This window comes from Schistocerca nitens, unplaced genomic scaffold (genome assembly GCF_023898315.1).
Source record: "Schistocerca nitens isolate TAMUIC-IGC-003100 unplaced genomic scaffold, iqSchNite1.1 HiC_scaffold_363, whole genome shotgun sequence".
NCBI lineage: Eukaryota > Metazoa > Arthropoda > Insecta > Orthoptera > Acrididae > Schistocerca > Schistocerca nitens.
This window is the reverse complement of record NW_026045897.1, coordinates 4,689,389-4,717,207: the sequence shown is the minus strand read 5'-3', so window position 1 is coordinate 4,717,207 and position 27,819 is coordinate 4,689,389. Positions and strand designations below refer to the sequence as shown.

The following is a 27,819-nucleotide window of genomic DNA, read 5'->3' as shown; positions in this document are numbered from 1 at the left end:
CAGGAGGCCGCAATGTTTAAGCTTAAAAGATAAACTTGAAAAATTAATTTTGAAAAATTTTAAGAAAACAAAACAAATAACCATAAGTCTAAAATTTAAAATAGCTGACAACAGATAATTAAACACTGGTGGCACTCAGAAAGCCTCCAGGGAGGTCGGTGTGTCCTTGTTCACTTAGGCGAGAGAGGTAGTGAGCCCAACTATACTTGATCCGTCGGAACCCAACGACGGGACAGCCACGGATTGACCGACACGACGACTTTCTTGCCACCAATCTCATGATAACTCAAACACACGAGAGTTTGGAAGCACACAACACAAATGGATGTGGCTTGGGTAGTTGAAACCACTACTCAACTTTGATGTCCTGGGTCAGAAGCTCGTAGCGATCAGACAGCTCCACACACGCTCCGAGATGTGCAGGGAGTGGCAACGGACCCAGCCACTGCACCGTGCAGAGACTTCTCCCCTGGTCGACAGCAACCGACTGACTGCATGCTGGTCCATCCCCGACTGCTGCTCCGTCGCGGCTCCACTGCTGGTGCGTCTCCCACTCACTTCCAGACACACAATGGTGAAAATACTGCCTCGGACCCAACCGTGCAGAGGAAACACGCCCACTGGCTAAACGACATCCCTGCACCAGGAAAGGACCTACCCAAGTTACACAAAATAATAATTGAAGGCAGCCAGAAGCACTCAGAGAACCAGTTACACAACGCCCGATGAGACGAACGACCTCTCAAAGCCAGTATGCCGACAACATTTAAAATAACTTGTCAAAAGAAAACACGCCAACTACACTCACAACCTGAACAATACACAACAGTAACTAAACATGCATGAAGACAAATTGGAAGTCGATCCACACATATACAGCCGACTCACGAACGATTAGTGAGCCAAATGCATCATCCTGTAGGATGACCGATCGACAATCCACCAAGACCGTGGCCCGGCTCGTGTGATGCGTGGCGGCAGTGGTCGGGCGAGCCATGTTGACGCAGACCTCACTGCTGCTCCAACCCGACTGCACTAGTGCTGCATTGCCACTCCATGACTGGCAGGTCCGGACTGCACTGCAGACGTATTCCAAACGACCGGCAGACCTGAACTCGCTACCCGAACTCGTGATGAACTACTTTATGACGGACGACAACAGGGAAGTAATAGCATTTGAGTAAAGATACTACGGGAGGGGTATCGATACGTGCTGCTAACACCACTCACGGTCAGGCAAAGCAGCAACTCAGTGACAGCAGTAATTTAAATTAATGTAGTGAGGTGGAAGTACGTTAAAAACAGGGTCTAAAATACATGATGGCGGGAACACGAGCCACGCACGGCTCAACCATATTTGCGATAAAAAGTCGAACAATTTCCTACACTGGATAAACATTGAATTAGATTCTTCCATGTGAGAGAATCGACAGAAGAAATGTCAGGAACATCAGAGATCCCAGTCACTAATGACATAAATCGTCTGGGTTTCCCTAGCAACTCACAAATAATTCGCGGGGGTATGTAATTTAGAGCAAGTAAGGGAATGACAGAAAACAGATAAAAATGATGATCACAAGTAATTGAACAGAACACCTGCCACCGGAGTTGCATGATTGATTTACGATTGCACGTTCAATATGTATCATTTGGACCCAGCAACTTTGATAGGCAATCATTGTTGCAAATTACCAATATTTGAGTACCCAGAGTGACGTTTCTATAAAATACGATCAAAATACTGTAACAGAATGTTTCCATAATTGTTGAATTGAGTGCTTTATGTTCGCTTCTAAAGAATGCTGCTGTGTGTGCACTTTGTGGAAAAGGTGGTATTAAAATCGTCGAAGATTTTGAAGGAAGGAAAGGTATGGCTAGTAAGTTACAAGTGTTTTGTGATTTCTGTGGGGGTAACTAAAACTAGGTATTCTTCTGGATTGCGCAAAGGAAGAGTTTATAACTCAAATATCAAACTTTCATATGGAATGAGGTGTATTGGGAAGGGTAGAAAGGCAGCTCAAACATTTTGTGCTTTCTTGAATTTGCCCCCGCCTACAAGATTTGAGAAGTTCACACAGTTACTTCTTGAAAGTCTTGGTCAAGTGAGTGCTGTTTCAGTGAAGAAAGCAGTAGAAGAAACTGTGTTATGCAATGAAGGTGACACTGATATAGCTGCAGCCTTTGATGGGATATAGCAGAAGTGTGGTCAGCTATCATTGAATGGTGCTGTCACCGCAACATACCTATAAAATTTAATGGTGACTGGCATAGACTGTATGGTTGCAAAGGAAATAACCAGGATCATGTTTGTGTTCAGAATTTTTCTGGGTACAGTGGTGGAATAGAATCAGAGAGAGTTCTCAGAATATTTCAAAGATCAGAAGAGAACTATGGTGTATGGTGTGTGAAATACCTTGGAGATGGAAACTCCAAAGGGTTTTCAAATGTGATGCAAAATATGTCTTATGGAAGAACTGTAAAAATAGAAGAGTTAGAGTGTGTTGGTCATTCCAAAAGAGGATGGTCACATGTTTATGTAAACTAATAAAAGATATGAAGGGGGAAAAGCTCAGTGATGGCAAACCAATTGGTGGTTGGGATCGTCTCTCTAAGGAAGAGGTGGACAAACTGCAGCTCTGTTATGGTTTAGCCATAAGAAGGAATTGAGACAATATTGAGGCCATGAAGAAAGCAATATGGGCTACCTTTTTCCATAAAGCTTCTATGGATGACCATCCACAGCATGGTCTCTGCGACAGTGGTGTAGACACATGGTGTGGGTACAAAAAAGCAATAGCAAATGGTGAGACTTGTGCACACCATCATTCCCTGCCATTTGAGGTATTGCAAGCAGTTAAGCCCACATACAGGGCCCTATGTGACACTAAACTATTGTCACGGTGCTTACATGGAAAGACACAAAATGTTAATGAATGTTTCAACCATGTGATATGGGAATGCCTGCCTAAAACTGTGTTTGTTGGTTTCAATACCGTGAGATTAGGGTTATTAGATGCAATTATTTGCTTTAATGATGGTTTCAATATGAGACAAGCACTGATGGAAATTGATTCCTTGAGAGTGGACAAAAATGGGCTCTTGAGGCAACTAAAGAGGCCAGAATAGCAAAGAGGACCAAGAAAAGGAAGAGAGAAGATGAAGAACACACAAACCAAGAATATTATGCAACTGGAGGGTTTTAAGAACAACGGAGGTGAATAACAGATGAAATGTACCTTTAAACTGAATTTCCCAAGAATCAAATTTTCTGACATGTTAATTTTATTCAAAGAAGAAAAAAACTATTTGAGCTAGAGGTCTGAAATTTTCGTGATATTTCAGGCTACCATTTGGAGAAAAGTAGACCACAGACGCTAGCTTACTATCACCAAGAGGAGAAATATACCCTTATTAATTATAAAAAATTACATTAATTTTGATTGTCTAATTTATCTATTTATAGTATAAAAACTATTGATTGAAATCATTCAATTTTAGTCTACATTTTTAGATAACAGTGTCAGAAATGTGTGCACAAAGTTTTAAGCATCTAAAAAAAGTAGTTAATAAGACTGCAAACATAGACTGGCAGGAAAAATTTTAAATTACTAACCGACATAAATGTTTATATAATAAAGTTTATATCAAAGCTATTCTGATTATTCTTATACCAAAATTTTCATCCTTAAAACACTTTCATTGCCCTAAAATTTCTTTGTATTCAGAGTTTACATTATGTAGTTAGACCAACATTAACTTCATGAAAATTCTTACTGTTTTTCCAGCCATTCACTGGCAAGTTACCTTAAGCGATGGTATTAACAATAAAGTACCATTACCTTGCTTAATGCTATTCACATTTATGCCATCTACATTTGAGTACTTTAGTAAGGAAGCACTTATTAGGAAAAAGCTGGTGCCTCCTCAGTTTTACTATATGGCCATTGTTTATCTGCTATTAGTAGCTTGAAGTTGACTTGACTATAACGAAATTGTTCAAAGAAAATATTTTTTACATCTATAGATGTTGACTGTTATTTGTAAGTACATTAATAAGGGTATTTCAGTTCATTAAAAGCCTAGGTGACAGTAGCAGATGAGTACACAGTGTAGCCCATGTGTGGGTACTACAACCACACGGTTACCAATCAAGAGCCATATTAATCTCTATCACTATCTACTTTACTGTTTGATATCAGATTCCATTGTTGTAAGTTACTGTGAGTTGTGGCTGCTTACTAACTGATAATAATCCTTTTTCAGGTCACACCTGCCACCCACGTCACCTAAGTTAATCGAGTACATTCTGAGGAGGCATGCTCAACATCTCAAATTTGCTGTTTTTAAGACTGATAGTTCAGTAGAATCTGCTGAAATGGCATGCCAGATTTTATCTAGGGTGAGCAATGTCTGAATTAATATTTAGAGGAATAATTTGACTACACACAGAAGCAAACCACTTTGGCAACCTGTGTCTGCAAATTATTCTCTTCCTGACAGCAAAAAAAACAAAGTTTTTTCTCATTGCTACAGTCTTTCTGTACTTTTTTCTTTTACCATTTTCTGTAATTTGAAAATGCTGGCATGTATTTTGAACGATTTCTCCACTCACTTCCCATTTTGTGTATAGAGTTTCTCACATGCTGAACAATTAAGAGACTATATCAGAGGATACAGTTCTGAATACAGGTTTATGATCACATTGTACTTCAGAAAAGAACAGAACAAACTTCTGTAGTTTCAACTGATCATAAGTGTTGATGCAGCAACATCTCATCATTGTAGGTTTAGTGTGTTAATAAATAGCCAAGTATGAGTAGGACTCGCAAACATAAAATGTAAGTTGTAGTCATGTTTTACATAATGCTGCTTTTGACAGGTGATGAATGCACTGAATATTCAAATGGAAATAGATATTTTGTATGTGATGTAATTATAATTTAACAATTGCCAGATTTTTATGGGAAGAGGAATTCCGCCTTACGCAAGACACTTCCCCCTCCCCCACCCACCACCCAAAACAGAAAAAAGGTGTCTTGCATAAGGTGGAATTCCTCTTCCCATTTCATTGCAGGCGTGGACATAACAAGAAGAACTGCAACACCACAAAATTATTCAGATTTTTACTTTATTTGTAGTGTGTAACCTTAGTTTTTACTGAATTTTATGATTCTAGTTCAACAGAAAGTATTCTATAAATTTATGAGTATGAAAGAATGTGACATTGATTACCAATTCTTTTGACTGCATTGACTTACTTTTTACATTATGGATGGACTGTAGACTTTAGTATGTGACATAAATGTGAACTTGATTTGCCAAACTGTTTAAGAAAAAAAGGATTCTTAAACGATGGTCAGCCAGACAGATTGATAAAAAATGGCAAAAAGTATTTTTTGATATGATACAGTTATAAGTTAACTATTTTAGATTTTTTATTTTACTTGTACTGTAAAACCTTGCTTCTTGCCAAATTTTACGATTGTAGATCAACGGCAGGTATCCTATGGGTTCTGACGAGTGAGTTTTCGAGTATCAGAATATGTCACATAAGTGGCCATATCTTTTGATTGAAATGATTCAGAAGCTTAAAATTTTTACACCTCCAAGGAACTATAGACCTTAATATGTGGCATAAATTTGAATGTGATATGTCTGCCCATTTCTGAGAAAGATTCGTAACAATCAGACGCACAACAAAGTGATCTTATAAGGGCTCTGTTTTTACAGACTGAAACACAGAACCCTAAAAATGCACCACTTGATGTCTAAATATCAGTTACTTCATTTTGCAGTCTAAAAGTAATAAAAAGGAGGAATCTTCACTGATTGGTCTTAATCCACAGTTCATTTTAGTATTTTCTGGAAACCTTATCTGTAACCACTCCTGTTTACTTACCAACAATTTTCTTTTTACGCTATACATCTTTGTTACTAAAGCGAACACCACAGGGGACCACGGAATGGTTCCATACAAAAGCGAACACCACACATATTAAGACATTTATCTCACTGGAAGATGAGACAACCAATTACTGTCACGTAGAATGTGATTTTCCACCTGCAGGTGCATGACTGCATCCACTCTTGTGCTTCCTTGTCTGACTGAAACTAACATCCATGCAAGTCTTCCTTCAGGTCACCAAGGATGTACAAAATCACACGGTGGAAGACTTGGGCAGTAAGGAAGATGTTGCAGTGTTTCCCAACCACATTGTTGAAACTTAGCCATTATCATGCATAAGGATGATTCCAGCCAACAGCATTCATGGATGTTTCTCCAAAGTGTCTTCATAGGGCTACACATTGATTGTGGCTACACACTCTAGGAACTCGACAAGCAGAGGCCCCCTCCAGTTGGAGAAGCTCATGACCTTACCAGAATTTGTTGGGACAGCTTTGGATTTTTATACTGGTGGAGGGGGAGGGGGAGGGTCCGGGGGGGGGCCGGTGGGGGGGGGTCGGGGGGGGGGGGATGTTTCCACTGTCGGCTCTGCTGTTTGCGCTCGAGCTGTCAGAATGCTATCAGACAGAATAGTCCTGCTCTGCGATATTGCCCATTCCCGTGTGCCAAATGGATGAAGACCACACTTCAGTGATTTTGTTGGGAAACACAACAGCATCTCCCATACAGCCTGGATCTTTCACTGTGAGATATTCACATCTTTCGTGACCTGAAGAAACACATGTATCGACATCTGTTTCAGTCGGATGAGGAAGTGCGAGAGTGGGTGTGATCACGATCTGTCAGTGGCAGATAGCATTCTGTGAAACAGCAATTGATTGTCTCGTCTCCTAATGGGATAAATGTGTTAATGCATGTGGTGATTACTTTTGAATGGAACCATTCCATGGTCCCATTGTGCAGGTATCCGGTTTTCATTTGACTGACCCTCATATTTTCAAAGTTAAGGTTTGTGACTAGTTACTGAAACTCAAATTTTACAAAACAGCAGAACAATTGGAAGTAAAAATTATCAGCATTAGTTTTTAAAAGTGTTTCTTAAAATAGTGGAATTGAACCAAAAGAATTTATGTGTGAAAACTGTTAATTGTGTATTCAGAGCCTAAACCCATGTACTGTAATTGATCAATGGTTAAGGAAGAACTGACTTGAATTCTATCCTTTGCACTTAAGCTAAATTTAGGATTTGTCACACACATCATTACTTTACTACAATATATGCATCGTTTGGTTAAGGTGATGGATGAGTTATGTATGGTTCTTCTGCTTCTGTTTTTAGCTGGTAAACTGTTCTTTGAAGACACTAGCATTGATTAGCAGTGCACGGCCTGTGTTTTTGGATATGGACCAAGAATCATTTGTCTCTGCACTGACTGTGGTATTTGATCGGTCTCATTCCCTTCGGTCATTAGCTATAGATAACACACCCGTCGATGATCCATCCTTGAAGGCGCTCGCTTCCAGCAGTTCACGTACGCTGCAGCTACTGAGGATGAAGAGCTGTCCTCGTGTTTCTCCAGGTGGTAAGTCAGTTGCTGTATTGCATCTTCTATTTCTGTAGAAGCCAAACATTATACAAAATTTGAATTTATAGTATATAAACAGTGAATTATTCCGTACTGACATTTTTATCTGACATTATTCACTTTTGTAAATACGATCAGCAGTTTATAAGTGAGGCAAAAAACTCGTAACAGAATTCAAAAATGTTAATTATACACGCAAACACATATCAAAATTAGAAGGAAGGTGAGCTTTGGCCATAATTTTGATGATTTATTAACAGCAAAATCGATTTTTGATTACATAATGATCATTTTCAGTGCTTTAGCGTACAAATTAAAGCTCGTAGGCTCTGGTGTCTAGTTATTAGCAGTAACAGAAGCTATGAAGTGATCGTAGCCAATATAATCACCTCACCGTAAAACATCACATCATTTTCAACAATATTATGAAAAGGAAAGTTGCCACTCCCCATATAGCAGAGATACTGAGTGCTGTGCCATTTGGATCCTTCCTACCAACACCAACTTTTCTGGATTGCACAGGTGGTAACTTTCCCTGCTATATATCCTATATTCCCATAGCCCTCCCGACCTCAAGCTTCGTTAGTCATTGTCCTCTCCCATCTAGCCCCTTCTCTGTTCTCATTCCAACACTACACAGCCCCCATTCCTCCATTGCATTCAGTCTTTTTACTTCTCTCCTTTCCCTCTGTCGCCCCCTTCCACACCGCTTCCCTGCCCTCCACCTAACCTCCCGACTGCACACAGCTGCCCTACTCTCTTTCCACCCCATCCAGGTACGCTCCCCAACAGCACATCACTGTTCACCCCTCTTACCATACCCTACTACTATCCCTCCCCCTCCCCACCTCCACCTCCACCTCACCCCAGCATCCTCCTTACTCCCATCCAGTCGCCACTCCCATCGCACGCTGGTGCTGCTGCTCACAGAGAGGCTACAATTGCGTGAGACTGCAGTCGTGTGTGTGTGTGTGTGTGTGTGTGTGTGTGTGTGTGTGTGTGTGTGTGTGTGTGTGTTGACAAGCCATACTCTTGCACTGCCATCACATGTGCAGATTAGGATGATATACTTGAAAAACTGGACCACCACATAATTGACTACCTGTTTATACAAGGGAAGGTCAAAATGCAATATGCAACATTTTTTACCCACTTTGTCAGTGTGTTTAGGAATCTGAGAGATAGAAGACAAATACCTCCAGTATTGTGCACCAGATGTTTGTGTGGTAGAATAGTACTTGGCCTGGAGGCACAAGTGTGAAGCAGCAAGGAGAGATGCTGCAAGTGATGTGGTCATCCCTGCATAAACCGTAACAAACTGTAGCTTGAATTTGGAGGACAGAAGAGCTGAGAAAGTGGAGCTGAGGGGGTATAGGGAACTCCACATGGCCCAAAAAACATCCACAGATGGTGCACATTGTCTGCTAAGAGCTTTGTCAGACTTGTTGATGAGGTAACCATTAAGTGCAACAACAACACAAACTGTCATAGGCATTCAGAAACTGACAACTTCAAAGGTTCATTTGTGAACTTATGCTGTGATCCTGAATGTTTTGTACAGTACAGTGTACATTGCTATGCACAGCAATTTCACTCTGCGAAGGTTGGTGCCCTCAAATACTGAAAAACCTGGCAGATAAGTTAAAGAGGAGAAGCCATCTGTTACTTTCTATGAAGACCTGTGCCAATTCAGTTTGTCCAGTGTCTAGTAGAATTTTCAGACTAAGATAAATGTTAGCAGTTATGTCCCAGTGCAGGCAGAATCTCATTCATAGTCTTATGCAAGGAATTTGGGAGACACAGGGGTTACTGAAAGGTAACCGCCTCTGTGGGAAAAATTTGAAGTGTCCAATTCTCTGAATTACTTTAGCACCAGATATACGTGTATTGTTTTATTCTAAAGCATGTAGGCTTCACTTATTGGGGATGTGGTATTTTGATATGTTGATTGACGACTCCATAGAGTGCTGTGTGCACAACAACCATATAATAAGTAAAATTAGAAGGAAGGACAGCATTGGCCGTAATTTTGACAGTTTATTAACAGCAAAATCAATTTTTGACCACATAATGATCATCTTCAGTGCTTTAGTATACAAATTAAAGCTCAGCACTGGTGTCTAGTTATTAGCAGTAACAGAAGCTATGAAACAATCGTTAACAAACCTTGAAATGTTACTGACCTAGTTTTTGTGCTGCTTAAGTCTGAAGAAATTTTATCATCCCAATCTTCTTCTTCTTATGATTATTAGGTGATTCAGATTTTTAATAATGATGCACAAGAACACACTTGATTTTACTTCTCAGTTCATTCATATTTACTGATACTAAACTTATAATTATCAGCCTGCTCATAATGTGTCATTACAAATTTTACGACACAGGTCAGTAAGCTATATAATCTATGAATGATCTCATAAATTTCAGAAGTGGCAAAAGCCTGACCAATGTAGGTGTTTGTGTTGAGTGATGGGCAATGACCAACTGAAAATCGCATAACAAAATCCAAACACTGACTGATATATATGAAATGGATTTGCAATTGTGAATATGAACAACAATTAGCTATATAAGGGAATTACAACAATGAAAATCTGTGCCGGATTGGGACTCGAACCTGGATTTCCTGCTTTGTGTGAGTGGCCACCTTAACCGCTTTGGATATCTGTTTACAACTTGTAGCTAAACCCAAACTTTTATATGTCGCCACTCATCGTCGCAACATGTTCTCGTACACACATTGTGTAATTCCTGTACAGGAGGGAAATTTGTAATTGAAAGTTACTGGCTAGTATCAGCAGAAAAATATGATATTGCAGTGCCTTCGTTAAGTGTGTGTGTCCGGAGGAACATTGAATTGCTCTTCTTAACAACATAGGCACTGCTGTATCATCACAATGACTTATAATATAACACTGAACATAAAGTGTACACTCGCTGATGACCAGTTACCATCTGGCTGCTGCTTTGTGTGGAAAGCCTATATAAAGATGCACATAGGACAAAAGATTACAAATATTAAAATACATTATGGTTTCTGGATTAACAGAAAAGGGAAAAGGTACTAAAATATATTAGACAGAAAATAGTTTAAATTAACAAGGGTACGGATATCCACAAACTGGTATAATTTATGTGGCATAAGCTTTGGCATGTACATGGATCTACAAAAGCCTGGCAAGAATTTTTTTTCTTTTTTTTAAGTATAATTTTATGCTTTGTGTAATTAATGAAGTAACATAGGTGGCATAAAATTGTATGATAGATTACGGTAAAAAGGAGAAGGTGAATACAAAGTGAAACTACTTGCAAAAACGAAAAGAGAAAATAAGATGACAGAAAAGATTTCGAAATGCAACAGTGACAATAACAAACGTAATTGTTGGGTTCAAATTAATGATACGAATATAGTAGAGGGAAACATTCCACGTGGGAAAAATATATCTAAAAACAAAGATGATGTGACTTACCCAAATGTCTGCTTGTGACTGTGTATGTGTGGATGGATATGTGTGTGTGTGCGCGAGTGTATACCTGTCCTTTTTTCCCCCTAAGGTAAGTCTTTCCGCTCCCAGGATTGGAATGACTCCTTACCCTCTCCCTTAAAACCAACATCCTTTCGTCTTTCCCTCTCCTTCCCTCTTTCCTGATGATGCAACCGTTGGTTGCAAAAGCTGAATTTTGTGTGTATGTTTGTGTTTGTTTGTGTATCTATCAACCTGCCAGCGCTTTTGTTTGGTAAGTCACATCATCTTTGTTTTTAGATATATTTTTCCCAGGTGGAATGTTTCCCTCTATTATATTCGTATCATTAATTTGAACCCAACAATTACGTTTGTTATTGTCACTGTTGCATTTCGAAATCTTTTCTGTCATCTTATTTTCTCTTTTTGTTTTTGCAAGTAGTTTCACTTTGTATTCACCTTCTCCTTTTTACCGTAATCTACCATACAATTTTATGCCGCCTATATATACTCAATAATATGTAACCCACTTCCAAACCATAATGAAGTAACATATTATTCCACAGCATGCAGTCTAGCAGTTAGTGTCACTGCCTCCAGTAAAATGGTAGATATTTCCTTACACAGAGCATTTCCATATAATCTGAAATATCAGCAGTCTGAAAACTATACTGTGAATAATAAAATTTAGTGAAATAGGGCATTAATTAGAATTTAGCAATTTTGTGTAATCATGGTATTTGCCTTATGTGTATAATAAAAAAACTAAAAAAAAGAATTATTTATTTAAAGAGTACAGTGTACCAAGTGGGGCTGTTCCACCTCACTACACCTCAACCTATTTGTAACAGTAATTTTAAGCAGATATTTCCACATACGTCTGTCGCAGGTGTTCTCGCGCTAGCAGACCACTGCCACTGCCTGCGGGAACTCTCGCTCAGTTACTCGTTACTGAGCGACGAACTGCTGCTGGCACTCTCGTCCGAGAAGCACGTGAGCTTGGAGTATCTGCACGTTGATGTCTATGCGAATGGAGATGGGGACAGTGAGGGACAGCCGCCACGACGCATTTCCCCACATTGTTGGCAAGCACTGGTATGTGAAGGCCATGGAAACACTTCATCTCAGAGTTGCAGTTACAACCAACATTAATTATTGACTATATTTCAGCCCCTGCCATTCCCTACAGTTTCTGCCAAGTACCATGGATGTTATTCCTTCATATCTTTAACAAGTGTCCTACAGCCTGTCCCTTCTTCTCATCAGTGTTTTCCAGACATTCCTTTCCTTGCCAATTTTGTGCAAAACTTCATTTCTTTATCTTATTGCTTCTGTAATACCTTATCTCAAATTCTTCCATTTACCTTGGGCACACAACCCAACCAAGAATGTTAGTACAAATTTATAAGACTGTGGTCTGCACACCAATCACCATAACGTACACTGAATGCAACACGATAAGGCAAATGTATGCAAGCAGTAATAACGTGATAACTGAGTGCGAGTGTAATGTGGTATATTACTTTACTTCAATTCTCTTCTTTTCCGGTATCTCACAGCCTGTAGCTCACTTCCGTACAATGCTTTGCTCCAGACACACATTATCAGGTGTTTCTTCCTGAGATTAAGGCCTATGTTTCATAGTAGTAGACTTCTTTTGTTTTTTGGACAGGAATCCCCTCTTTATCTGTGTTAGTTTGCTGTTATCAATGTCCTCCCTGCTTTGTCTGTCGTGCGGTACTTTGTTTCCGAGATAGCAGATTCCTTTACTTCGTGTACTATAATTTTGATGCCACATTTATTGGCTAATCTCATTTCTGCTACTCCTCATTACTTTCATCTTTCTTTGGTTGAGGCTTAGTTCATATTTGTACTCATTAGACTGTTTTTCCATTCAACAGGTTGCTTTCACTTGGGATAGCAATGATGCCAGTGAATCTTATCAGTTACATGATTTCACCATAAAGTTTAACACCGATTCCAAACCACTCTTTCATTATTGTTTTCAGTGCACTGGTTAAACAATAGGGGAGAAGACTGCAACCTTACCTTAGCCCCTTTTTAATCCAAGCGCTTCTTTGCTCTTAGACTCTTATTTTTTACCAATTTTTCTGAGACTTTCAAACATTTTGCTCCATTCCGCATTATCAAACACTATTTACACTGACAAACCGTGTGAAACTGAGGGTTTTATTTTCCCCAAGCGCAGCATCAGAACTGCTTCTCTTGAGTCTTTACCATTCCTAAAGCCATACAAATGTTCATCTAACAAATCATCAATTTTCTTTTCTAGTCATCTGTAGATTAAGCATGTCAGTGAGTTGGAGGCATGAGCTGTTACACTAATTATGTAATAACTTTCACATTTATCTATGCCATGGCACCTCCAGGATTGTGTGGACAAACATTCTTTGGAAATTTCTGGATATCTCAAGTCTCGTAGATTCTACACACTAACCTGAATAATCATTTCATTTCAATTCGACCATTTGATAAAAAAAAAGAAAAAAAAAATCTGAATGAATTTACAAATTTTATCAATGTCTTATGTCTTGTTTCATCACACATATTCACAAGATTTTTAAAGCTATGGCTCTAATACCAAATCCCTGTTTCTTTCTAATCAACATTCTTCTTCTATTGTTTCTGCAGAGAGTGTTTCTTTACTATATTTTTTACAGTTTATGTTCTTTTTACTTGTTTCAGTATTCTACACTAGCTTAATATTGAGGCCTCACCAAATGGTGTTGTTAATACTCTCTGTAGAGTACTGTCCCTCCAGTCTTTATCTGTGTGATATGTCTGTGCAGCTACACTATGAAAGAATAATATTGGCTTCCTCCAGAATGATGTGGACCAGAATATTTTGTGCAGCTGTTGCACCACTCCACTCAGTGACCACTAAATTACCTCTCTGCTATGACCAATGTCTCCTCAATGTATGTACAGACCCTTCAAATCTCACGCTGTCATGTCAATATCAGGTGCTATAATTTTGCCACACAGTTAGCTCTTCCCGTGATTTAGAAGCCCTTTTACATTAAAACCAGTTGAACCCTCAAATGGGATTCTGGTTTTCTGCCTCCTACTCACCTGTGCTTCTGCTTCTCTTCTGGATTTATACTAGTGTCCAGTACTGGGCACACAATCTCACTTTTTTTTTCCTTTCATCAGTGTTCTTTCTGCTTTGAGGCATTCTACTACAACTTCCTCTCTTGTGCGAACCTTGCCATCTCAGAGTAGCTCTTACATCTAACATCCTCAATTTGGATATGGGTGTGTGTGCGAGTGTATACCTGTCCTTTTTTCCCCCTAAGGTAAGTCTTTCCGCTCCCGGGATTGGAATGACTCCTTATCCTCTCCCTTAAAACCCACATCCTTTCGTCTTTCCCTCTCCTTCCCCTCTTTCCTGATGAGGCAACAGTTTGTTGCGAAAGCTTGAATTTTGTGTGTATATTTGTGTTTGTTTGTGTGTCTATCGACCTGCCAGCGCTTTTGTTTGGTAAGTCTCATCATCTTTCTTTTTAGATATATCCTCAATTATTTGTTGCATATAACTAAATCTCTGTCTTTCCCTGTAGTTTTGCAATTTCCAGCTCCTGTAGTACTTTTTGATGTTATGCCCTGATGCCTTAATACATGTCCTGTCACCCAGTTCCTTTTCCTAGGCATCATTTTTCTCATATATCTTTCCTCAATTCATTTTGTGGAAAAACCTTCTAATTTCTCATCTTATCAGTCCACTTCAGTTTAAACATCCTTAGTAACACCATAGCTTGGGTGCTTCAGTTATCTTCTTTTCCAATTTTTTTTGACTCTGCAATTCACTTACATGCAATGCTGTCCTTCTTATGTACATTTTCAGAAATTTCTTGCTCAAATTAAGGCCTGTTTTTGATTCCAGTAGACTTATTTTTGTGAGGGATGCAGCACTTTCATCTTTCTTTGTTTGACTCTTAAGCCAAATTCTGTGACCATTGGACAGTTAATTCAATTCAACAGATCCTCTGATTTTTTCTTTGTTTTGGTGATGGCAGAAGTGTTGCCACTGACATCTTTTCACCCTGAAGTGTACTAACAACCCAAATTTAATACCAGTATTTCAATCATTGCTTCTTCGGCGTGCAGACTGAATAGGAGGGGAGAATTACTTATTTACTTGTGTACATCATGTCATAAACAACTCATTTATTGCAAATTAATTTTTTTTTTTTTTATCTCAGTTACTTCCTTGAACACACTAATTTCTTGTACTTTATGTGACACTGAAAATTCACTCAAATATGATAGTGAGTGACTTTTTTAGCAGCCAATTATCTGAGTTTTCTACTTTTTTTATTTCCCATGTCTGATTTTTAGGTTAACAGTACCTCGCAAATTTTGCATTTCAAGTTTGTAATTCATTTATGTTTTACAGGTTCGTCACTCACCAGCAGTGAACCTCGTGATGTATTTTTTCCGTGTTCCGGCCGGCTGCTTGGAGGCATTATTTGCATCGTACGTACCTGCAACAAATCTGTACTTTGGAGATGGTGTACCTCGCCAAGCCCTTGCTGCAGTTGCGGGTCACTGCCCCCGCCTCCGTGAGCTCGTTGTCGGAGGGGGTGAGCCTCTGACAGAATGCGAGCTGCCGCGGCTGGCAGCTGGGTGTCCCAGGCTCGTTTCGTTAGGACTGGCCGAATGTGAAGTTTCTTGCCGTGCTTTTGTGGAGTTTGTTCGTGTCTGTGGACCACGCCTGCGTGAATTATATGTCACGGAGGAGTGTTTAGTTGAAGATGCAGACTTCGATTTAGCGCGTACCTGTGAAGTTGTGTCTCAGCTTCTTGGACGAGAATGGACTCCAGAATTTATGCCGATGTGGTGAAGCGGGATAACTGTATTTTTTGGTTCACTGTTATTACAAATTAAAGGAGTAAATAGCCACCCAAAATGTATGGATGCAAAACTTTGTACTTTTCATCTATGTAATACCCTTTTATCTGGCTTTATATGACTCCACCTTCCACATGATCGTTTGGGATCCACTGTGGAGCAATCTCGATTATTATTAATGGTAACAATAGGAAAGGATGTGTAGGTTATATGTGTTGTCATTGCTAATCAATCAGAATGGTTGTACTCACATGCGAATTTATAGTGAAACATCTGTGACCTGTGTGTGACAAAATCACAGTTGTTATTGTCATTTGGTTTGCAGTATTCGCCTTTTAATAGATTATTGTTTTAGAGCTTATATTACATTGCTGTTTAATTGAGTCTGGTTTTTCACACAACTTTAAACAAGCTAAATGAAATTTTGCCTTTGAACCAGAACTGCTGCTTAATGTATAGGTGCTTTACTTGAGCAATATATTGCAAACCAATATTTTATTTTGTATGGTCAATGCAACAGTTCTAATCAGTATGCCGTAAGATAAGTAAAATAGTAATTTATTTGTAATTGAATCTTAAACCTGAAAAAGATTTACTTTACTCATTTGACTGAATAGGGTTAGAATATATAATAAGGTACCTGCAATTTGTCTCCAGTAATGTAAGACATTTGAATCTACTTTTTTTTATTATTGATTTTTCTCTCATGCTGTGAGTCACCAGTAGGGGGAGAAAGGGAGGATGTCAATATGGAACATTGTTCAGTTGACAGTAGTTGCACAGTTGTTCTTAGAGGAGGCATTGCCAGGCACACATATTCCTGTTACACACTATTCATGACTTAAAGGGTACATTTACTTACTTTTATAATGTGCATACACATTCTTGATAATATATGTCAGTATGTTGTAAATATGTAGTAAAACATGTTGTGCAGCATGTATTTTTTTTTATTAATGCTGCTTTATTTAGTTCTGTTGTCACAGATACTTCTGGTTCTCATTAAGCTGTCAGGTAACTTCCAAACACCTCATCAATAGTGACCTATATTTTTTTGTAATGTTTAACTTCCCAATATGGACTTCTGCTTACTTTTTGCAGCTGTTTCTATAAATTTCCATATAGCAGCTGAAAAATAATATATTACAGTGAAATAAGTTTTCTTTCTGCATATTTTTCATGAAAGTACCTACTATTATGTCAAATGGAAAAACCATATCTTCAAACAATTTCTTGTGGACTCTTAAAGTAGTTCATCGATGCTTGTACGGTGTTACTGAATACTTGTACATTCCAGGAGCAGAGCAACAGTTGTGCGTGTGGAATTCTTAAAATGTCATGACTGCCTTGGAACTTCACATTTTATTACTCATAAAAAAACAAAAGCATGTAAATCTGCAACTTGCATGCGAAGTTTATTCATTAGAAACAATCGTAAAGATGTTATGCTGGTGTTGCCTCTTTTTAAATATTGTAGCATTTAACTTATTTTGTGATGAGATATTTCAAAAATAACAGCATTCTCCACAGTGGTGTGTATGTACAGACTGAGCTTTACATTGTATTACTGAACTGCTCTGTCACTTAGCGTGTATGAATATTTGTAAATATATTGATTTGTACCAACTGTGAAAGAGATTTTTCTTTATTAAATTTCTTCCTGGATTATGTAGCAATTACAATTACCTATGTTGGCTTAACACATTTAGTATATTGCAATATGTGTGCTCTCCAGCAGCGTCACAGGTAGAGAATTTGCCTGTAGTGTTCACAAGATGCACTCCTTAAATGATCAAATATAGTCAGCATGCCTCAGATTTACAAAAAGTCCCTAACACACCAAAAATGAGATATTCCTGCATCTACCTTGGTTGGTAGGTGGCCACATCTGTGGATTTGTCATTAATATTTGAGACTGCAGGTGGCACTTCTTCATTCCTGTTTTTGCTTTTTTTTAAAAAAAATAGTAATTCTGCGCCCAGAAATATAGTGGTAATGCCCAACATGAAATGCCATAAATTTGTTATTCTCATGTTGAGTGGTTCGTAATTGCGACCTCTCACTATGATTTGGAATAGTTCAGTTTATGGTTCCCACACATATAAGGTTTCAGTTTGTATGAAGTTAATTCTACTGTCCATTAAATTCTTTATTTCACTTGGATGGTGGTCAAAGATTTTTAGGACTGAATACCTGACTTCTTGCTGTACCACACTAAAGCTGTACAATAGACATTGTAAATCATTTCTTCTTTTGTTATTATATTTACTAATGTTCTGATTACATTTATTAATGTTACTGTTGTTTTAAAACTGTGATTGTTGCCAGCAAACTTCATAACATAGAAAGTATAGTGTGATGCTGCTATCAGTATGCTCAATTGCTTAAAAACATTGCACATTATCATTATTATATGATGCTGTACAACAAGACTTTTCTTTTTCCTCAATGATGAGTTATGTCAGAATATGATGCCATAAGACATGTGAATGAAAATAGGAAGAGTAAGTAAACTACTTTTCATTTTCATCTCCAAAATTAATGTCTTGCCCTACCAGTAGGCTAGCCGCTGTGGCCGAGCGGTTCTAGGCCCTTCAGTCTGGAACTGCATGACCGCTACGGTCACAGGTTTGAATCCTGCCTCGGGCATGGATGTGTGTGATGTTAGGTTAGCCAGGTTTAAGTAGTTCTCAGTTCTAGGGGACTGATGACCTCAGATGTTAAGTCCCATAGTGCTCAGAGCCATTTGAACCCTACCAGTACCACAAAATCTCAGTGAAGTGGGTAGTTCCAAAACTAAAATGCACTGAAGAGCCAAAGAAACTGATACATCTGCATAGTGTAGTGTAGGGCCTCTACGAGCACACAGAAGTGCCACAACATGACGTGGCATGGACTCAACTAATGTCTGAAGTAGTGCTGGAGGAAACTGACACCATGAATCCTGCAATGCAGTCCATAAATCAATAAAAGTACAAGAGGGTGGAGATCTCTTCCGAAAAGCACGTTCTAAGGCATCCCAAATATGTTCAATAATCTTCATGTCTGGGGTGTTTGGTGGCCAGTGAATGTGTTTAAACTCAGAAAAGAGATTGTGGAGCCACACTCTGGCAATTACGGACCTGAGGGGTGTCAAATTATCCTGCTGGAATTTCCCTAGACCGTTAGAATGCACAATGGGCATGAATGGATGCAGGTGAATGCTTACGTATGTGTCACCTGTCATAGCCGTATCTAGAAGCATCAGGCGTCCCATATCATTCCAACCGCACAGGCCCCACACCATTACAGAGCCTCCATCCACCAGCTTGAACAGTACCCTGCTGACTTTAAGGGTCCACGGATGTATGAGGTTGTCTCTATACCCGTGCATGTCCATCCGCTCGATAAAATTTGAAACTCGTCCGACCAGGCAACATGTTTCCAGTCATGAACAGTCGAATGTTGGTGTTGACAGGCCCTGGTGAAGGCATAAAGCTTTGTGTCATACAGTCATCAAGGGTACATGAGTGGGTGTTCGACTCCAAAAGGCCATATTGATGATGATTTGTTGATAGCCCAGCATTGAAACCCACAGCAATTTGCAGAAGATGCACTTCTGTCATGTTGAATGATTCTCTTCAGTCGTCTTTGGTCCCATTCGTGCAGGATCTTTTTCCTGCCACAGCTGTGTTGGAGATTTGATGTTTTACTGGATTTCTGATGTCATGGTACACTCATAAAATGCTCTTACGGGAAAATCCCCACGTCATTGCTACCTAGGAAATGCTGTGTCCCATCGCTGCTGCGCCGACTGTAACACCACGTTCAAACTCACTTAAATCTTGAGAACTTGTTATTGCAGCAGCAGTAACTGATCTAACAACTGCGTCAGACACTTGTATATAAGTGTTGCTGACTGCAGCACTATATTCTACCTGTTCACATCTCTCTATATTTGAATATGCTTATACTAGTTTCTTTGGTGGTTCAGTGTATATTTACAAGATGCTAAAAGTGGGTGCACTGTGAGACTAGTATCTTGTTGAAGCCTGAAAGCACTGTAAACTTTTTGCCCATTGTTTTTTTGTTGCATTGCAGCTGAGGTACTGTGTCTGGTGCACTACAATGAGAATTTGACTATACAAGACTTTCAGATAGCTGTCAAGATGACGTGAAAATTCTACGAAATTGTCTATGGGTGAACATGGAGAGCATGCCACCCTTGAGACATTTTTCCTACAGACTCAATTTATGAAAAAGAAGTCACTGGAATTCTGAATATATTAAAATATGCCAAAATTTGGTCCAACCTTACAAGTGTTGAGGATCAGCCCTAGCTTTGAGAGAGAGGGGAAAATTTTTCTAGTGATAATATGTGAATTTCTCTTTGTGTATAATCTCCTCAATCTGTGTTTAGGGTATCTAGCCCTTCTATAAATTTTAATAGCTCATTAATGTGATACCAAATAAGCAAACCTAGCCCAGCTGTTTGATGACTAGCTGGCTTCAGGAGATATCAGTGTCCCAGACCCAGACGTAGATGCTGCCTTGCAGAAATGGTCCTCGTGGTGGCGGTCGGCTTCTTCTGAGTTTGCTGTGTCGGAAAGTCACTGACTGTAGCAGCTGTCTATGAAATGTGGCAATCTGCCACTGCCTTCGCTTGCTTCACTACACTGTGACCAGAATACACCACATGGGTACTGTGGCCTCTAACTCTTTCAGTGTCTCAGGCAGAATGATATCTGGCAGCTTTTCAGGTTAGTGCAAAACTCACATGCAGGATAAGTGAGTGTGGGATATTTATCATGAAATGTCAGTTACTTGTCCTTGAAATTTTGAATATTTTTAGCCACATGTCAGTATACAGGCATTGATTGTGTTGGTAGCTCACATCTGAAATATTTTTTAAGCAAGTTTTAATGCTTGCATACACAATATTGCCAAAACAATGAGTAATCAACAAAATACAGAAAATGTACTTTGTGAAATATAAATTATAATTAGCTGTCCTCCCCATTATAAAAAAGAATAATTCAACAAGAAAAAAAATTTTCTCTCCTTAGTCGTACCATTTATAAGCTCTGTGATGCGACCCAGAGAAAAATGCGATACCTTTTAGCTGGTGTGTATCTGCTGTTTATGTAACCATTGAAAGTCAGCACAGAGGGGGTTAGCACAACACAACTCTGGTGTTGATATCAGCTTTCCCAAACTGGTTCCATCACTATGTAATATGAAAATGAAATGGGAGTTGGGCAGAATATGTAGTAAGAAGACTGGATGCTAGAAGGACCAAGGAAGTTCTTCGCTGGATTCCAAGTGATAAGGAAAGACTGGAGATAATGATCTGGTCATGTGTGAATAGATGATGTGGGCAGGAGTACCATGAATGTTCGAACATACATTGGCTACAGCAGTGCTATTAATTGTAAAAAAATTATATTGGCGCATTTATTTTTGTCAAAAACATTGGAGACAAAGGTTTCAAAATGCCACAAAAATTGGTGTTAACTGCCTCAGACTGGAACACAACTGTATCAAAAACAAGTACACACATTACTACAGAGGTGTGAAAATTATTAGACTCAAGGTTATTTTTTCTTAAAATTAATACATTTTACAGTTTAGAAGCATTTATTTGCCAAATTAAAATACATTAGTACTTTGTGTGCATGCCTTTGTTCTTAATGAGCGGTTCAACATGTCTTGGCATTAGGTTTGTTTATAAATAACTCATCTGCTACCAGTCACGATTTTCTTTATTTTATTTTTCTCACAACGCGTTTCGGGAAATGATTCCCATTATTGAGTGTGTTTTTTGTGTTTGTTATGTCATTCGTATGTGATGTTGTTGATGTGTGAGATTCTGCTTCATTTCGTTGCCTTCACTGCAATATATAAGAAACGTGTGATTTTTAGTTGGTTGTTGAAGTTATTTGCGAAATTTAGAAGAATTTGAACTTACAGTTTCCTTATGGTTCATTTGTGCAGAGTCTCACACACGCTAAACATCACACACAACTTTGTGCACTTTTAAACATTGAAAACATTTTACATAAAAAAAAAACAGTTACTCAAATGCTCCTCAGCAGAGATGACACTATAGGTCTTCCACAGAGTGTGATATGCTTTTGTACAGAGGTTATTTACCTTAACAATTTGGTTCATAATTTACTTACGTCTATTTTACAATTATGCTTATTTCTATGTGTTACTATTTTTATTTAAGTATACTATCGAAACATCTGAAGAAATTCACTGATTCACTTTCAAGTTTTTCATTCAATATTTTATCTACATATTTTCTGTAATGTGAATATATCTCCAGTTCTTCTAGCAAATCCATTTTATGTCCTTTATTTAGTCGGTGGAGTACTTCGACATTTTGCTCTATTTTTCCAAATGGATCTCCTGTATTGTGTACATGTGTTGCTATGGCTGATGTAGTGTGTCTGTTGTCTTTTATGTGCTCTTTGTACCTGGTGTTGAAATGTCAGCCTGTTTGTCCTGGGTAGAACATGGCGCATTCCTGGCATGTGACCTTGTATATTCCAGAGTGTGAGTATGGATCATGCTTACACTTTATATTGTGAATTAGTGTATGTTGTAATGTATTAGATGTAGAGAACCCAATTTTTACTTTGTGATTTTTGAAAATATTTGCAATCTTCTATGATACATTGCCAATGTATGGGATACTAGATAAACATTTGGTTTTCTCTTTTTCTTCTGTGGTGCAGTTTGTACCTGGTGCTTTTTTCACTTTGTCTAGGATTGTGTCAAACCATGGAAGCATTGTACCCATTGGCATCTGCAATCTTTGTCACTGTGTTTATTTCTTGTAGCACGTTTTCTTGGTTCAATGGTATTTTAGTTGCCTTATGTAGCACTAACCTGTAAGCTGCCTGTTTATGGGTATTTGGGTGACATGAGGTTGCAGGGATTGTGGTGTCAGTCATTGTGTTCTTCCTATGAATTTTTAATGTGCATATGTTGTTGTCTCTTGTAAGATTTAGGTCCAGAAAGTTGATGGTTTTATTTTGCTCACGTTCCACTGTAAATTGTATTTTCTCATGTAGATTATTGAAGTAATTTAGAATTGTAGGAGCACCTGTGTAATGGTTTTTTTTTATGTAAAATGTTTTTGATGTTTAAAAGTGTACAACAAGTTGCGTGTGATGTTTAGTGTGTGTGAGACTCTGCACAAATGGACCGTAAGGAAACTGTAAGTACAAATTCTTCTACATTTTGCAACTAACTTCACAAAAAAAAAAAAAAAAAAAAAAAAAAAAAAAAAAAAAAAAAAAAAAATCAACAACCAACTAAAAATCGCATGTTTTCTTATATATTGCAGTAGACAAAATGAAACACAATCTCACACATCAACAACATCACATAGGAATGACATAACAAACACAAAAAACACACTTGATAATGGGAATCATTTCCCAAAACGCGTCGTGCAAAAAATAAAATAAAGAAAATCGTGACTGGTAGCAGATGAGTTATTTATAAACAAACCTATTGTTTTCACAGTCACAGGCTTTCAGAACCATTAAAAAAGTTTTGTTTCTCTGAGTCTTGAGCATGAATTTTTGACATCATCTTGGTTTCATATCTGTCAGAGTTTCTCCATGAGTTGCAACTTCGTTGTAATGTTCATCTTCCTCAACTTCTTCTTAACAATTGCCCACAGATTCTCTAAAGGGACCATATCTGGACTATTTCAAGGCCATGGCAACATTTCTACATTATTTTCAGCTAAGAATTGTGTAACTGATTTAGCTCTATGACACGGTGCACCATCGTGCGTGAACACGATGTCACCATCAGGAAACCATTCCTTCACCTGAGGTAAAAGCCTCTTTCCCAAAACTTTCCTGATTCATAGTGCCTTACACAGTGTAAAGTCAGCCAGTACCCTTTGTTGATATGACACTCCACACCATAACAGACGTGGGATGTTTTATAGTTTGCACTATACAAAGCTCAGAAAACTCTTCGTCAACCATTCTTCGGACATACTGTCTAATTTCTTCACATACGGAGAATATTGACTCTTCAGAAAAGCAGACCTGAAAGGAATAAAGCATTTTAATCATAAAAAGTCTATAATTACAGATGTTACATGCTCATATGAACTATACTGTACATAAGAAAATTTCTCCACGTCTTTGTGGAATATTTTCTTGAAAACATTTATTCATTTTCCAAAAGAAATTTTCTCATACAGATTCTCAACTGCTTTAAATAAAGTTTATTTACCTTGCTCCAGTCCTCCCCAAACTTATTTCTAACTTCATGAGCCCATTTAAGCCTCTTTTCACTCATTGCAGGAGTAAGTTTTGCTTTTTTTCATGGACAATGAGCTGGAAGCCCTGGACTAATAAGCTTTCTGCAGAATGTGGAAGTACAAACATCGACTCTATAGTTCTCCAAAGCCTTCTTTAAATCTTGACTTTTAGCGCTTCTGTTGTCGTTCACCATCTGGACAAGTTTGTGTTGAGCTCTAGGGGAAAGTTTGCACTTGCATCCACACTTTCCTCAACATGCTGGTCTGAAATTATGCCATCTTTCTCTGCTTGGCTAATGCAGCTTACAGATTTTGGTGAAATCTGTAATCTGTTTGCTATTTCTCGCTGTAAATACTGTTTTTCTTTGAGTAACAGACTTATTGTCGCAACTTTTCTTGGTGAAATATCACTTTTTTGATCTATAACCAACAAATACCTGACAAACAAAAGAATTATCCATAACAATAAAAATATTTATATTTTATGGCTAAAATGCAAGTAGAAATATGCATTAGTTATTGTTTAAGGATACATTATACATAAAACCAACCTTAAGAACGTGCCAGCTGAATTGAACTGTCTCCAAAACAGCTGCAACCATGCAATCTTTGCCTCAACTATAACACTTGACTGCTTAGGGAGTGCTGCCAACATTGTTAATAGCAGAGTACTGCCAATATCAAATGTAAATGTTAGCATATCGATGGAAGTGAGCGAAAATGCCAATATCACATGGCTGAATAATTCTAGAGTGGGAGGAACTAGGAAATATCAATATTTTCATTTTGAGTCTAATAATTTTCACACCTCTGTACACCTCTCACATTGAGAGAATTATAATGAAGAATTGTGTCAACAATTTCCATATAAACAAAGAATATATCTGAAATTCTTTTGTTGAGTATTAATAGTGTGTCCAAGGAATAGAAAAGCAACTGGAATCACTCAACAGAGGAAAGTCCACTGGACCTGACGGGATACCAATTCGATTCTACACAGAGTACGCGAAAGAACTTGCCCCCCTTCTAACAGCCGTGTACCGCAAGTCTCTAGAGGAACGGAGGGTTCCAAATGATTGGAAAAGAGCACAGGTAGTCCCAGTCTTCAAGAAGGGTCGTCAAGCAGATGCGCAAAACTATAGACCTATATCTCTGACGTCGATCTGTTGTAGAATTTTAGAACATGTTTTTTGCTCGAGTATCATGTCGTTTTTGGAAACCCAGGATCTACTATGTAGGAATCAACATGGATTCCGGAAACAGCGATCGTGTGAGACCCAACTCGCGTTATTTGTTCATGAGACCCAGAAAATATTAGATAAAGGCTCCCAGGTAGATGCTATTTTTCTTGACTTCCGGAAGGCGTTCGATACAGTTCCGCACTGTCGCCTGATAAACAATGTAAGAGCCTACGGAATATCAGACCAGCTGTGTGGCTGGATTGAAGAGTTTTTAGCAAACAGAACACAGCATGTTGTTATCAATGGAGAGACGTCTACAGACGTTAAGGTAACCTCTGGCGTGCCACAGGGGAGTGTTATGGGACCATTGCTTTTCACAATATATATAAATGACCTAGTAGATAGTGTCGGAAGTTCCATGCGGCTTTTCGCGGATGATGCTGTAGTATACAGAGAAGTTGCAGCATTAGAAAATTGTAGCGAAATGCAGGAAGATCTGCAGCGGATAGGCACTTGGTGCAGGGAGTGGCAACTGTCCCTTAACATAGACAAATGTAATGTATTGCGAATACATAGAAAGAAGGATCCTTTATTGTATGATTATATGATAGCGGAACAAACACTGGTAGCAGTTACTTCTGTAAAATATCTGGGAGTATGCGTGCGGAACGATTTGAAGTGGAATGATCATATAAAATTAATTGTTGGTAAGGCGGGTACCAGGTTGAGATTCATTGGGAGAGTGCTTAGAAAATGTAGTCCAGCAACAAAGGAGGTGGCTTACAAAACACTTGTTCGACCTATACTTGAGTATTGCTCATCAGTGTGGGATCCGTACCAGATCGGGTTGACGGAGGAGATAGAGAAGATCCAAAGAAGTGCGGCGCGTTTCGTCACAGGGTTATTTGGTAACCGTGATAGCGTTACGGAGATGTTTAATAAACTCAAGTGGCAGACTCTGCAAGAGAGGCGCTCTGCATCGCGGTGTAGCTTGCTCGCCAGGTTTCGAGAGGGTGCGTTTCTGGATGAGGTATCGAGTACATTGCTTCCCCCTACTTATACCTCCCGAGGAGATCACAAATGTAAAATTAGAGAGATTAGAGCGCGCACGGAGGCTTTCAGACAGTCGTTCTTCCCGCGAACCATACGCGACTGGAACAGGAAAGGGAAGTAATGACAGTGGCACATAAGGTGCCCTCCGCCACACACCGTTGGGTGGCTTGCGGAGTATGGATGTAGATGTAGAATATGTCCTATACAAAAATTTGTGACATTTTGTGTTTAAACAATTGCCTTTAACATATGTGAATTGTAACTAAAATATTTAAGCATTTCAGTTGCCTCCCTTTAACAAATGTTCAAATTCTGAAGTATTACTAATTTATCCACAAAGATGTCTTTAAAATCATGCTAAAGATTGTAAAATTTTGTAACATTTTTCTGTCTTTGTACACATGAAACTACAAAACTGGCTGACTGAAATGCATATAAATGAAGTTTTGATCTGAATGATTTCATAATTTAGCGTTCGAAATGGGAAGATGAACACTGCCATCTGCTGTTCATTAAATTACTTGAAATGATAGAAAACAGTGATTAATATGTGCAACAGATGTAAGTCAATGTAATAAAAATACTATGAATCAAATATACAGCTAAACATACGATCATGTAATACACTTCCAAAGTGTATCACCTACTTCTGTTATCAGGTATTTTATTGTCCAGTTCTCCTAAGAAGCAAGTTTCATCTCGGTGTGTACAGCTGAAGACTGTAATGCATAGAGAAATGTAGGAGGAGATGGATATCAAATGGCTGAAGCATTTTCCACACTAAGAGTCAGTATGTAAATGATGCCAATGATAACAAATAAAAAATGTGCCCATTTTGAAGTACTTAGAAGAGTGGGAGAGTTATGTAGATTTACACCAAGTTGGGTAGGCCTACACAGTGCCACAGGCTAATGTACTCAACATGATGGGAGTAGTCATTTTGACAGGCCACTGGGTAAGATGCATATTTATTTTCATACATTATTTCACAATATTCTCCACCAAATTAAAATTGGAAAATCTAAGGGGTTATGGAAAAACTATTACATTAAATTTACTTGCAGCTGTGCTGAGATGCATAAATGCCCAAACATAACACATACAAAATGTATTAGTATATATGCATTATGTTGCATCCAGCACTCAGATGAAATTATAATGTGCACAAGACTATGAAGTTGCACAGAAGGATTTTCGTTGAACAAGTTTGTAAATAGTTACCAGCAAACAACATCTGAGAAGAAGCACCCACCATCCTGCAAATGAATGCTGAAAATGGGTGAAGTCAGCACCAGGTTCTTGAGTATCTTGTACAGTTATGGTATCTCACAATGGGTAACAAATGCCACAAGAGTAACCAAACACTCATCTTCAATAATTGACCACATTCTAACAGATATTAACCATAAATTCTGTGAAGTAACTGTTAAAAACCTTGGGATATCAGACCACTTTGGTCAAAGTGCAAAACTTAAAATATCTA

General features: G+C 38.5%; 1 protein-coding gene across 3 annotated transcripts in view; it reads left to right on the top strand.

The window, feature by feature from the left end:
* The window catches only part of LOC126228348 (F-box/LRR-repeat protein 3-like), a 346,691-nt gene extending 329,163 nt beyond the window's left edge, over positions 1 to 17,528 (top strand). For all 3 annotated transcript variants that reach the window (XM_049942298.1, XM_049942297.1, XM_049942296.1), the window contains 4 exons: positions 4,264 to 4,399; positions 7,245 to 7,488; positions 11,845 to 12,050; positions 15,373 to 17,528. In XM_049942298.1, the coding sequence (XP_049798255.1) occupies positions 4,264 to 4,399; positions 7,245 to 7,488; positions 11,845 to 12,050; positions 15,373 to 15,819 (1,033 nt within the window). In that variant the 3' untranslated portion in view covers positions 15,820 to 17,528. The remainder of the gene's footprint in view (positions 1 to 4,263; positions 4,400 to 7,244; positions 7,489 to 11,844; positions 12,051 to 15,372) is intronic.
* The last annotated feature ends 10,291 nt before the right edge of the window (positions 17,529 to 27,819 follow it).